Below are 15,225 nucleotides of genomic sequence, written 5' to 3'. Positions count from 1 at the left end.
TCAACAAAAATAATAAAGTCTATTGTTCAATTCATACTCTCAATGTCATGTTACAGATTATTTCTTTTTATTTTTATTTGATATTTTATCGAAAAATAATATCTTCATCAACTTATTTATTTAAATACGTTTATTTATACAGAATATTGTTTTGGTTTTTCTTTTGAATTAACTATTTGGTTTGTGTAATTACTTATATTCTTCTTTATATTATATGTGTTATGTTATATTTATTCTGAACAAATGATAAATAGAACAAAATAAAGACACAAACAAATTAGATTGAATGAAAATATCAATAATAGTAACAACATCATAAAACATATTCCAATTAATATATTGTTTATAAAATAAATGGTATAAAACATTAAAAATAAGAATATAATCAATTTTTAATGAAAAATTAAATTAAAATTAATTGTTCTGTTTCATTAATTTCTCACCACATTCAATTCCTGCTTTCTTTGCAGTTTCTTTTTGTTGAACGTTTTGTGTCACATCCATATTATTTGCAAATAAATAAACACTAGAATATGGAATGCCATACATTTCACAAAAACATTCAATAGGCTTTTCAGCATTCACAGCAGTTTCTTTTGTTGTTCTTCTACAATTTGGCATACAAACAACATATTTCTTTCCAAAATTCTCTTTAAATGAATCTTTGCATGTATTAGTATCAAAGTCAAATACACAAATCATTCTATCAATAAAATTCTTAACTTCTCCAGGAATTGAAAGCCAAAATACTGGATGTGCAAATAAAACAATGTCTGCATTAAGAAATTCATTTGCTATTTCTATAAATTCATCTTTTTCTGTACAAAACAATTCTTTGTGAGGAACACAAGCAAAACATTCACTACATCCACCAACTGCTTTCTTTGTTAAATTAATGATTTTTACATCAATTTCCATCTTTGATTTAAGTCCTTCAATAAAAGCATTTGCATAAGCAGCACTATTAGAATTTGCTCTAAGAGTACCAAGAAGAACAAGAACTTTAGCAACCATTAATTTGATGAAATAAGTTCATTAGAAAACAGTTTAAATACGATTTAGTCTTTCTATTATTAGTACAGAGCTCAATAAAAAAATCAATTCGTTTAAGATGATGTACTAAATAATAGTTTTCAAACCAAAATCCAATAACAAAACATTCATTAAAAAAACTCAAGACAATGTTCGATCAATTAAGATTAGTTTCGACGTTTTTAGAAAAATTCTTTTGCCAGATGAATTTTTTAGAATCTTTATTAATAGATTAATTCCATTGGTTTATTTTTTCTTTTTTTTAAAGAAATAAGAAAGAGTGTGGCATGTCTAAAACACCACACAAACATTAATATAATTGATGTTTTAACTCTCTTTGTTATTTTCTGGTTATGACGGTGTATTTAAATTAGAAATGTATTAGGGAATGCTGCAAAGGGTGTAGCATGATATTATGATAGAATATTACATGGTGTAATATAAGGAAGTACTGAAGTGTGGGTAAGACTAAAAGAAAATTAAACATAATAATATAATGGGAATGAAATACTCTCTTCTCTCATTCATAAAATTAAGAAAAAAGGAAAAAGAAAATGTTTAAAATTAAGATAGAAAATAAACAAAAGGTTAAAAAGAAGAAATAAGCAGAAGAAGGATGAGAAGACATTAATAAGAAAAAATAAAGCAAAGAAGTGATTTTCTCAATTTGCAAGAAAAACATAAATGATAAGTTAAAGAAAAAGATTACTCTTTTTAAAAAACAAATAACTCAGGGATTAATCTCGGCTAAACTAGGAAGAATATATGAAAAATCTATTAACACTTAATTAAGTAATTTTTAATTATTCATAATAATTTTGAATTGAATGTATTGGTATTATTAAGACAAAGTGATAAATGAATGATGATAATCAATGAAATGAAACATAATCATACTGTTATTAGATATATTCAACATAAAATAATAAAATAAAGAATGGTGGGTTTTAATAATCATTAAATTCAAAACTAAATAACAACTTAAATGAAGAATATTTATATTAATGATGGTTGAAAAACATCAGTTCACAAGAAATAAATCATGACGAATAAAGTGAAACATTCACTTCTCAATATGATGAAAATATAACTATTAAATAAATAATAATTTATTTATTATCTATTCAAAGATATGTTGTAGAAAGAGTTTGAATTATTTATTATGTTCATTATTCATTGACAATCTCATTGTCTTTAATTTTCTGTTTTTTTTTGTTTTGTTGATAGTTAGTTTCTGTCACTTTCAATGAAATAGCAAAGAATATCGTTGTTTTTTCATTATAAATAATGTTACTATGAAGAGACATTAACATACTGCATTATTTGATTATTATTTTCATATTTATTTTTGTATAATTCATATTAAATGTTCACAGAATCATTATTGATATTTTAACTGATGTTTTTGTATAACTGTGTGATATAATTAGTACTATGAACTTATCATAATATGAATATTTCATTTGCTAATGAATAAAATAAAGTTAAATTATCTCAATATTCATTGACAATAACATATATTTTATCTTATACACATTGTCTCATTGGCAGTGATTAAATAAACAAATACATCTTAATACTTTAATGATTTAATTGAATACTTTAATATAATGATGTATATTTTATTCATTAACAATTTCTTTGTTTATTTATTGAATTTAGTTGATAATTCATTATTAACACTACAACAACGTTTTGAATATCTTTTATTGAAGACATTTGACCATTTTCTTTTTAGTTTGTTGTTTAATATCTTTTGAATATCAAATCATTCTTATTTTCGTTCAATTCACTATTTTTCTACATCAAATCGTTGTATTGTTATGTTCTAATGAGTATTCATTCAATTCAATGAATGTAAGATGTTATGAATATTGTGTATTTTCTTCATTTGACTATTCTTGTTTATTTGAGTACTACCATAATAAATTTAATAACATCAACTTCACTAAATCAAACAATGTCATATTTAGTATTAAATGAGAGTTTACATTCATACAAGAGTCATTTTGTACAATTACTTTATAATAATTCATTAGTCAAATGTAAATACATTTAGAATCTTTCAAATGAAGCAAAACATATATTTTTATTGTGAAACAAAATAAAATACATTTAGTTGATATTAATATAACTCACAAATAGAAACAACAAATAAAATGAATGTGATGTTAATCTTAAATAATAACAAGGAATTATAGAAATAAATAAATAAAAATGACAAATGTACTTTTAATTATATAAGAATTTCTAACTGAATTTGATACTTCTCTTTATCTATAACAAGAATATGTTTTAGTAAAAATAAACAAAAGATAAATGTCAATTAAATATATTACAATAATTCTAGTGTCACTTCTACTCCATAATGATCAGACATATAAGGAAATGGTTTGTTGTTTGAAATTTACATACATTTGTTTGAATGGCTTTTAATTCTTTTCTTTCTCTTCCATTCTTAATTCCCCAAATATAATCAAGTCGTGCATTAATCGGTGCTGGAACTTTAGATGTAATAACTGTGTCAACTTGTTCTCCATCGATAACTTCACTGTGTGTGATTGGATGAACTTTCTTATCCTCAAACAAAAAGTCATGTGCTTCAATATCAAATTCATTAGAATGGAGAGTGGTAAGAAAATCATCATATTCTTTTGTTCCTCCTTTAATGTTTAAATCTCCTTCAAATATGATTGGATCATTGTCATATGCTGTACATTCATTAATAAAATGAAGACATTCATTGATTTGTGTATTTCGATGACGTCTTGATTTGGCATTGTCTTCTCTACTTTCATAATAATCTGCTTGAAGATGTGTAGAAAACAGATGAATTTCTTTTCCAAATCCAATGTCAATTTTTGTATGAATAACTCCTTTTGCAGATGCTCCATCTGAATAACATCCTCTTGTATAAATCTTTTGGTGTTGACTTACAATGGGAAAACGTGATAATATACATACACCACCATCAACTGGATAGATAGGCCATTTTGGTCTTTCCAGATGAGCTTCATACACAAATCCTTGTTGTTTTGCTTTTTCTATGAAGATTCGTCGTTTAGATGAAAATGCACCAAACAACTCTTGAAATGCCACTATGTCATACTTGTTAAGTTCTTCATCACAAAACGTCATTAGTCTTTCTTTCTTATAATCATTTCCTCGTGCAGTAATTCCTGGTGGACGACAATAAATGTTGTAAGTAAGTATTTTGATTGTTTGTCGATGAAGGGGATTGTTCATCGTTTTGTTGTATGAAACATGACATTCAGTCAGATTTAAAGTGGAAAATATAATCGATTCTTTTGTTCATTTTTATTTTTAGAGCAGTGTTGGTTGTGTTTTATACTCTATGATAGGAGCATAATGCCTAAGATATGTAATTCTGCTTCTGATAATATTCTTGGATAATGTCATTCTCCATCTGAAGAATATGTATTTTTATCAACCCTCTTCTTTTCTAACAAGTTAAAGAACCTCATGAAAGATGTGACTGACAATTCTCACATTGAGTGTTAATGTATGAAAAATTCTTCATTCAACAATAATCGAAATAAACGATAAAATAGTGTGTTTGTTGAATTATTTCAGAATTTCATTGATTATTGTATTTTCTTTATCTTTATCATTCATAACACTTCAATACCAATATTAGTCCTTGTTGTTTCTTTCATACAAACAATTCTATTATGTTTTGATTTGGAATAACATCAAATAAAGTATTAGTGTATATTTAGTATTTATATTTCATTTATGACAGTGTTATGGTTGTATTTAGAAGAATAAAATGATTAAGAACAATTATATATTTCAACTTCTTGATTGTTTATTCTTTCGTATTCTTTATTTCTAATTCTCTATTTTTATTGTTGTAGTTTCATTGCGTACGAAAATTAGCAAAGAAAAAATGCATCTAATTAAAATACAAAAACTCTAATGATTCAAAATATTTTGTATCATTAGATTTTTCCACTTTATTGTATTTTGCTCATAAAATAAATAAAAAAATATGATAAATATAAAATCTGTATATATTTATGTTTATATTTTATTATCAATTGTAGTCATTTTGTATGAAATATTAATGAAATAAATGATTTGATGAATCATATTTAATCATTTTTATTATTTATATTCTTTTATTTATATGTTATTTATCTATCGTATTTTTTTATATTTATTTCTCTGTTTATATTATTTATATCATTGTGTTATTCTTATTATCTATATATTATTATATTATTCTTATTTTATGTTTTTTCTATTTATATTCTTTAGATTTTCTTATTGTTATTCTTTTCTATTTAGTTGTATTTTATTATTTGTTTATTCATCTTTTATATTCTTATCATTTATATCTATTTTCAATTTATATTTATTCTCTTTTGTTTTATATTAATATTAATTTTATATTTTATATTTTGATTTTATTAAAAAAAAGATGCATTACAGGAGACACCACAAAAAATATAAAAAAATAAATAACCAAAAAAGAAGAAATTCACATCAACCAAGAAATATAAATAATAGAAGAATGAGTGAAAAGAGGTATTATCTGTATAGACAGATATACATGAATAATCACACTAACCATTACAATAATAATTATAACCATAACTATCACAACATAGATGATACAAATCGTTTCACTCATCACTTCAATCATAGTCATCGTCATAAACACTTTGATAATAATAATAACTTCAATAGAAATAAACATTATTAACATAATAGAAATAAATATCATAATAACACTCAAAGAAGGTATAAACAATATCAAAATAAGAAACAAAACATAAATCAAAGAAAAGAAATGATTGAAATACAAAACCAAGAATATTGGAAAAAACTCTTTGAAGAAGAAATTAAAATACTTACACCACAAGAAATAGAAGAAATAAAAAATACCAAGATTAAAGAATATACATCATCAACAATATGGAGAAGATGGTATTTTCTTGCACGAGAAAAAACAAAAACAATCAGAATGGAAGAAGAAACTATTAGTATAACGATGGAAGAAGACAATAATCAATACAACCCAATTGAGATTAAAGACAATAGAATATACAATAACTATGTAATGAGTGTTGAAAGTGAAGAAGACGATGATAAAGATTCTACGAGAGTAGAAGCTAGGCTTGCTGAGGAGAAGAAGAGGCTGGTAGAAGAGGAGAAGAGGCTTGCTGAGGAGAAGAAGATCACTAAAGGAGAGAAGAAGAGGCTGGTAGAAAAGGAAGAAGAAAACAGTAAAAAGGAAAAAAAGAGTAGAAGAAATAGAAAAGAAAGTGGAGGAGGATATGAAAGAGAAAGAAGAAATGAAAAAGGAAATACAAATAAAAGAATAAACCATTAATAAATTAACAAAAGATATTATGACATTAAAGAGGAAGCATGAGAAGGAGATAAGCACAAAAAACCACGAGTGCGATAAAAAAATATTCAAATTCCATGCTGAATCTGAAAGAAAAAGGTCTGAAGTAAACAATTTAACACAACAATTACTCTTTCTGAAAGATAAATTATCTAAATTAGAAAACGAAAATACACAAGAAGAAAAAAAGAAGGATGAGGTAACTTACAATATAACAGACTCATCTGAAACACAAATTGTGAATGACCTCTCCCCAATGTGGTAGTAGCTGATGAAATATCATCAAGTAAAGATTATCTTCCAAAAAAGAAAGTCAATGCAGAAATCCATTGAAGAAATGGATATTCAGCATAAGAAGATCACCACATTAGAATTAGATAAACAAAAAAACAAATGAAGCAAACAGATAGAAAAGAAGAAATTCTAACACAATATAAATGTTTTGTTTTGAAATTATTTGAAAGAAAATTAAGAGGTCAACTTAAAGAAGAGTTAATAGAAAGAATAATACAGGAATTTGAAATTAAAGTTAATGATATTAATGAATATAAAGAAATATTAAAGAAGACATTTAAAATAAAGAATGAAATTAAAAGAGAAATCAATAGAATAATGGAAGAAGAAATAATAAAACATCAATGGAAAGATAATGAGTTAAAAGAAATAATAACTAGAATGAACAAGAAAGAAGAAATAGAAGAAGAGGAGGTAATGAAAGTAATTAAAGAAGAAGAAATGAAAGAACAAGAAGATGTACAATTTATTAACTATTATTACAATAAGAAGAAAGTACATCAAATAATTAATATTATTAATAAAAATGAAATAATAATTAATACATTAGATGATTATTATCATTATATTAAATCTGTAGCTTCCACTATTAACATAATTAATAAAAATAAACAAGAAAGAAGTTGAAAGAAAAGTATAGAAAGAATATTACAATCAAAAATATGTAGATTAAGAGATTTACTCCATAATAAACAATATATGAAATTAAAAAGAATATTACATATTAAGAAATATGATATATATCATATTAAAATAAAAACAAATAAACAAATAAACTATTATAAATACCTCCGAAAGATGAAAAGAATAGAAATAGAAACAAGAAAGAATAATTGGAAAAGAATAAGATTGAATTATAAAATGATGAAATATGGAAAAATGCAACATCTAAATAAAACTAAATAAGATGAATATCCAGATAATATCTCCACTATTAATTTCTGGAAAGGAATCTATGAAACTAACACTAATATAGATTTCCTGAATATTAATTTATACGAAGTATTAATTGAAAACAGAATTAATAATAGAATTTCAATAATCACTCCCAATGAATTAGATTGTGCTCTTAAATTTACTGCTAATTTGAAAGTAAAATGAAATTGACAAAATACAAGGATTTTGGATTAAATATTTAGAACAACCAATGAAATATTTAATAAAATTATTTAATGAATGGTTAAATAATCCTAATGAAATACCTCCTCACTTTATTCAAGGAAGGACAATATTAATATATAAGAAAGGAGATAAACTAGACAATCAAAATTACAGACCAATAACGTGTTTAAATTGTCTGTTAAAAGTATATACATCAATATTAATGATGAAAATAGAAAATCATTTGATGCTAAATCCAATTGAAAAACAATTATCATTAAATCAAATTGGATGTAAAAAATATACATATGCATCAAAAGAATGATTATTATAAATCACTATAATCCAACAATTATTAATAAAGAATAAATGGAAGTTGGTAGAAACATATTATGACGTCTCCAAAGCATATGATAGTATTAACCACCAATGGATTAAACAATGCTTAATATATTTTAATATCCAACTAGTAGTAATTAATAATATATTATATATATTAAATAATACATGTCTTAATTTATATTATAATCAAGAAAGTGTTGGTAGATTAATGTAGAAAGAGGAATAATACAAGGTGACAGTTTATCTCCACTTTTATTTGTATTATCTATTGATATACTATCTAAACAATTAGATAAACAAATAAGCAAATTAAATATTAAAATGAATGGAGAAGAAAAACAAATCCAGTTAAACCACATATTGTATATGGATGATTTAAAGATAATAACTAATAGCCTCGATGAAATGGAAAAAGCACACAAATTAACTAAAGAAATATTTAATGCAATAGGATTAAAAATTAATGTAGAAAAGAGTGGGATAATGACTAATATTAATAGTCAAATAAATGGAGAATTAGCTGAATTACCAAGAATAACTAATGATAATCATTATAAATATCTTGTGATTGAAATAGGAAATAAAATAAATATCAACAAATATTGTACAAGAATATTAAATGATGTATCTTCTATTTTATCATCATTAAATACTATGAAATATAACACTCTCAATACAATAAGAAAGATTAATAGTGATATAATCTCTAAATTAAGATATGGGTTTTGTATTGTCAAATATAAAGTAGGAGAATTGGAGAATATAGATAAACAAATAAGAAAATCATTAATACAACTCCAACTATATAGTAGAAATATCCCAAAAAGTAGATTATATGTTAAAATAAATGAATTGGGATTAGGATTAATGTCAGCAAGAGATGAATGTGGTAAAGAATTATTAAGAATATATTTAAAATATAAGTGGAGATCAAACATATGAATATGAGAAATGATAGAAACAATAAAAGAAAATCCAAATTGAATAATTAAAAGAATGAAGAAAGCATTTTGTAAGAAGATTAATTTTAATGAAATAATGAATGTAATAGAATTAAATGAAAGAAAGCACAATGTAAAGGAAATATTTGAATGGGTAAATAATGAATTAAATGAAAGATATTTAAAAGAATGGAAAGAAAAAAAATGTGGTGAATATATAAGATGTGCAAATGGCACTTTCAATAATAAGAAATTAACAGTAGCCACATGGATGTCATTAAATATAAAAAGAAATGCATTCCTCCAAATAGTAAAAATGCAAGAAGGAGTAAGTATGACAGGAAGTATTAAATCTAAAATACTCCAAAATGATGATTTAAAATATTGTAAACATTGTCATAACACATTTGCATCTATTAATCATATACTGTTAGGATGTCCTGTAATAAAAAAGAATCAAATATCAAAATATGATTATGTTTGTAAGCAAATATATAAACATTTATTAATTACACATTTTAATGAATTTGATTTATTGATTTTAATAATCCTCCTAAATGTATTTATAATGATGAAATGGTAATAACTTACAATAAAGATTTATTGGTTAGTGACCATTCTTTCCATGCTAGAAGACCAGATATATATTATCAAAATATTACAGAAAAGAAATAATATAATATAGATGTTGCTATATGTCAAGATAATAATTTAGAATTAAATTATATTCATAAAATAAATAAATATAAAGATTTACAAGAGAAATTAAGAAATAATAGAGAATTAATATATGTAGAAATAATACCTGTAATATTATCTATAAATGGATTAATTCATAAAGAATCAGCAAGAAGATTAAAATCACTAAAATTAAAATTACACTTCCCCAAAATCCTACGAACAATAATAATAAAAAATATGAAAGACTTAATGTTTTATACATTCAATTCTGGCAGCACAATAGAAGAAGAACAATCTCATGCGAGCATGCTAGAAATGAACTCTATTACATCAATAGAGCATATTGAAGAAATTGAAATAAACACTTCTCAGTATGAAGAAAATCCAATTGAGGATATATCTATTAATTGACTTTTTTTTTATTATTATAGATATTTTGAATATATTTATTCTATTTTATTTTATTTATTGTTCATTTTATTCTTTATTATTAAATGAAATGGATAAAGTATGTTAATAAAATTAAAGTGTGTACTAGAATTAAATGAAGTATATTAATTCTATTTGTTTGTTTCTTGTTTATTTTCATTCTTTATTTTCAATTCTTTCTAACATTCTTACAATTTCATTTATCGTTATTCTTTCTTTTGGTTCTTGTTGCCATGATTTTTCAATAATTTCTTTAATATCTTCTTCTACTTCTTGTATTATGTTTGGTCGTTTACCTGTTGATATAAATTCTGCTATTTTCCATGGAAATTTAAACTCTGATTTAGGAAATGGATCTTGCCATGTAATGATTTGTAACATTGTTATTGAAAATGAATATATATCTGATGGCATTTTGTAATGTTGATGATTTAATACTTCGGGTGCCATGTAAATAGGTGAACCTATCCCTTTTGTGAATGTCATATTTGTCATCATCATATTGATGTTTCTTGCACTTCCAAAATCCGTTAATTTACAATTAACTTCAATATTATCATCAAGTGTTACAACAAGGAAATTATCTGGTTTAATATCTCGATGTAATATTCCATTCGAATGAAGATATGAAATTCCTTTTGCTCCATCTATCATAAATTTGATTCTTATTTTCTTTGAGATTTCTGTAATGTTTCTTTTATTCATTATATCTTGTATTGATCCATATTTTGCAAATTCTGTTACCATACATATTTTATTAGGAATAAATACTGCTCCATAAAATTGAATGATATATTCATCTCGAAATTTATCTAACATTGCTACTTCTTTCTCAAATTCTTTCTTTTTATCTTCACTTTCTTCAATTTGTTTCATTTTCTTAATTGCTACTTTATTTCCTCTAAATTCTCCAACATAAACAATTCCAAATGATCCTTCTCCTATTTTCTTTTCTTCTTTTATTTCATCTGGATCAAGTCGTGTTGATATTTCTGTTTCTCCTTCAATAGAAATACTTTTGATTGTTTCTTCTTGTGCTTTATTAAGTGTTTTACTAATTATCATTATTTTATCTTTGATTTTAGCTGTACATTTGATTGTAATGAATACTTCAAATTCACATGCATATCCTCCTTCAATTATAATGACATTTGGGTTTGTTCTAATTGAATATTTCTCATTGTCTTCTTTACTACTTATTTGTATCTTCATCTTTTCTTTCTTTGAATTTCCAATACAAATTAATTCTCTTATTTCTTCATTCACTTTAATTTTTTCTCCTTCTTGAAGTTCAATTTCTTTCTTATTTGTTAATATTCCATCTCCAAGTGATATGAATCTGATATTTGATTGTGTTATTTTGAATATTGTTGTTGTTTTCTCTCGTTCTTTCTTTTCTCTTCTCTTCATTATGTAATTAACCATCATTATTATCATTACAATTGTTATAATAATGATAATAACTATAATAATGATGATTATCATTATCATCCACCATACTACTTCTTTATTACATTCATTTCCTTCTTCATTCGTTCCATACCAAAATGAACATTTTGAACATTTATTATTCTTTACTTCTTTACATTTATTAATATCTGAATATTTAATACATTCTTTATTTGTTAATACATATTCATCTTTACAACTATTACATTCATTCTTTATTGAACATGTTGTACAATTCTCTTTACATTTTGAACATTCTTTATTTATTAAATAATATCCTTCTGAACATTCTCTACATCCATATTCTTTATCTATTTCTCCTTTACATCCTTTAACTTCGTCTATTAGTTTGCATTCTCCTATCCAACTCATGAAATATCCATCTGCACATATTGTACATTTATCTTTTTGATTGCATGTTGCACATTTTTCTCCACATTCTGAACATCCTTTCCCATTTCTATAATATCCTTTATTACATATTCCACATCCACTTCCATCTGCTAATAGTTGTAAACATGTTCCATTTAATTCTTTATTTGATTGACATGTTCTATTACTACTTAAATATTTATCACTAGAACAACTCATACAATATGTAGATGAACCAAAACATATTGTACAATTATCATCACATTTTGAACATTTCATATTTGTTGTTAAATAATATCCATCTGAACATCGTTTACATCCATATGTATTTTGTTCTTCACATTTTTCTATTGTTGTATTAATACATTCTCCTTTTGAATCAGGTGAGTATGTTGTTAAACATTCAACACATTTTCCATTAACATATGATTCATTTGAACAATTTGAAATAACAGTATTACATTTTCCATTTTGATCTTTTATCTTTCCTTCTTCACATGTTTTATTTATACATGTATTATTATCTAATTGTTGGTTATTTTTACATTTTAATTTAATACCATCTGAATTACATATTGCTGATTCTGTACATTCTATACATTTATTATCCTTGATGTATTTTCCATTTTCACAATATATTTCTTCATTCTTTCCATTTTTATTTTCTTTACTTTCACATGTTCCATTATTTAATGTATATTCATTTGAACATGAAACACATTCATTTCCTTCATAATAACATTCTTCTTCATCTTTAACACATGTATTATTTTCTATTTTATATCCATTTAAACATTTTAAACAATAATTTCTTTCTGAATTTTTACAATTATTCATTCCTTGACATTCTCCATTTACATTTACATATTCTTCTCCACATTGATAACAATGTGTTTCATTTCCAATTTTACATCCATTCATATATTTATTACATTCATATGTTGAATTAAGATAATATCCATATTCACATTCAATACAATGGTTTTGATTATTTATTTTAGTACAATGTGAATTTTCTTGACATTTATTGTTTGAATTAAGATAATATCCATTTTTACATTTAATACATTTAAATGCTTCATTTGATTTACCAGTTAAAATAATACAATTTGAAAATGGATTAATTAGTGTTATACTTTCATCAATTATCATAATATTATTATTACCTTTACCATTAATAGTTAGTGTTGTTGATATAGAAGAAGTGAAATAATAAATACAATCACTAACAAAAGAATTACAAGTGAGATTACCATTTATAATTAAATTGAATGGTGTATTTGATGGATTTGATAAATGTTTTATGTGGTTACTTCCATCAATTTCTAATGTATTTGTTTCTGAATTGTATTTAAATCGTGGTTTATTATTTTGTTTTCTAATATTCGTAATTTCAAAATTATTAAATTTTATCATTTGTTTGTACTTGTTGTTTGATGAAAGTGAATTTATTAATAATTTAACATTATCATCAACATTAATTTGTTTAGCATACCCAAAGTTATTTAATAAAATGTCATGGTCAATATGAAGAATTGTATTGCCGATAGTAGTATTATAAAAATTTACTGATGTTAAACTTGATTGAATATTAAGAGTACATTCATTTCTATTATCATCACATGGACAATGTGGATAATTAAATATATAATCACCTCTTCCTGAATATGATAATGGTGAATAAATCTTATTATTTAGTGTACAAATAACAGTTTTATTCAATTTAATTCCATTTGGACAAAATCTCATTAACCTCTTATTTGATAGTAAATATGCTGTACCATCTGTCATACTAAGTCCTTTATCAAAGTCTTTTGGTAAATAATGATCAGTTGAGTTTTTATCAAAATCAAGTGCAGTGTTATTATTAAATGACATCACATCAAAACATTGATCATTATTACTTGGATTTTGAATTTCAAATTGTCCTGTCGATGTTGTAGTTGGTTTGTAAAGATGTATCCAATTACTATTCCAAATAATTAATTGAGGTTGATTTAATGATGGAGTTGTTTCAAATTTAATTAGTCGTTCAAATGAAACATTACCATTCCAAATTATTTTAGAATTTTTTCCAATGTTAAATTCTTCTCTTGTATGAAATTTACCATTTAATGTAATTTGAGAATCTTGTTGAATGTAAAAAGTCTTTGCATTCCAATAATCCTTTGAACTTGTCATTGTAAAATTACCACTAAAATCTGTACTTTTACATTCCATAGGTTTAGTTAAAGAATAAGTGAAGTCCCTCTTAAAATAATATGAACATTCATTATTAGTTGTTTTGCATAGTGTAAAAAAGTTATCATTAAATCCATCTTCAAATTTATCTCCTGATGGAATACAATCATAAGCTTTAGCATGAATACAAATAGACAATAATATAATATAAAATATTAACATCAATGAATATAAAGAATAACAATATTAGATTATTTGTGATATTTATTGTTTCTTTCTTTTTTATTATTTTGATTTTTTTTAATTTTTTGTTATTTTATACTATAAATAGATTATTAAAATATAATAATTTATTAGTTGTTTTTATTATTAATTAGTAATTTCTTACAACAAAAAAATGAAAAACATGAATTTTTGATTTAATAGTAAATGTTATTCTCAATAACTCATTATTTTATTTATTGAATGTGTTATTGTCTTTTTATGTATTTATTTACTCACTCTTAAATTATCCATTAACAAAATGCAACACACATTATTTGATAATAAAGCGTTGATGGTTTTTCATTTTGAGATGAAATGAAATTATGAAAAACAACAGAATCATTAATATTTATTTCAATGTAAAGTAAATAATTAATTGAATGAACAGAACACTTTGGTACAAATTAGATTAAATGAATAAAGAAATAGTGAACAACAAGAGTATGAAATATTGGATAATGAAAATGATAACTCTTTCACGAATGTCTATTCATGTAGAATGTGACAACTAAACAATATTATAAGAAATAAAAACGTGAGTTTGAGACTAACAATGGAAGATATTGTATGTGTATAACATCAATGGAATGTGTCAATGTTACATTGATAGAATATTCATAATTTAATGATATTGTTCAATGTTGTTTAATTTAGTGATGATAGAATATCATCAATAAAATATTCAAAGAATTGGTTATTTGAATAAATTTCATATTTTTTACATAAAGATTCAAGTAGATAAAATAGATAAACGTAGTGAAT

General features: G+C 23.7%; 3 protein-coding genes across 3 annotated transcripts, besides 4 other annotated features; all 3 read right to left on the bottom strand.

Moving 5' to 3' along the window:
* Positions 1–412: 412 nt before the first annotated feature.
* On the bottom strand, positions 413–1,014 carry EHI_103260 (iron-sulfur flavoprotein, putative; the record flags this gene model as incomplete). The annotated part of the gene is made up of 1 exon (XM_001913434.1): positions 413–1,014. One exon carries the CDS (start codon positions 1,012–1,014, stop codon positions 415–417), a length of 600 nt encoding a protein of 199 aa, XP_001913469.1. The 3' UTR covers positions 413–414.
* A 297-nt stretch (positions 1,015–1,311) lies between these two features.
* Positions 1,312–1,834: a repeat region.
* A 72-nt stretch (positions 1,835–1,906) lies between these two features.
* Positions 1,907–2,150: a repeat region.
* Positions 2,151–3,390: 1,240 nt separating this feature from the next.
* On the bottom strand, positions 3,391–4,278 carry EHI_103250 (phospholipase C precursor, putative; the record flags this gene model as incomplete). Its single annotated transcript, XM_001913433.1, has 1 exon — positions 3,391–4,278. The coding sequence occupies one exon, from the start codon at positions 4,276–4,278 to the stop codon at positions 3,391–3,393; it is 888 nt and encodes a 295-aa protein (XP_001913468.1).
* Positions 4,279–5,474: 1,196 nt separating this feature from the next.
* Positions 5,475–6,324: a repeat region.
* Positions 6,219–10,189: a repeat region.
* A 164-nt stretch (positions 10,190–10,353) lies between these two features.
* EHI_103240 (protein kinase domain containing protein) lies at positions 10,354–14,421 on the bottom strand (the record flags this gene model as incomplete). The annotated part of the gene is made up of 1 exon (XM_001913432.1): positions 10,354–14,421. The coding sequence occupies one exon, from the start codon at positions 14,419–14,421 to the stop codon at positions 10,354–10,356; it is 4,068 nt and encodes a 1,355-aa protein (XP_001913467.1).
* Between the last annotated feature and the right edge of the window lie 804 nt (positions 14,422–15,225).

Source organism: Entamoeba histolytica, genomic scaffold, assembly GCF_000208925.1.
Source record: "Entamoeba histolytica HM-1:IMSS scf_1104750517873 genomic scaffold, whole genome shotgun sequence".
Taxonomy (NCBI): Eukaryota; Evosea; order Mastigamoebida; family Endamoebidae; genus Entamoeba; species Entamoeba histolytica.
Note: the sequence above shows the minus strand (reverse complement) of the source record. Positions and strands in the feature narration are given on the sequence as shown.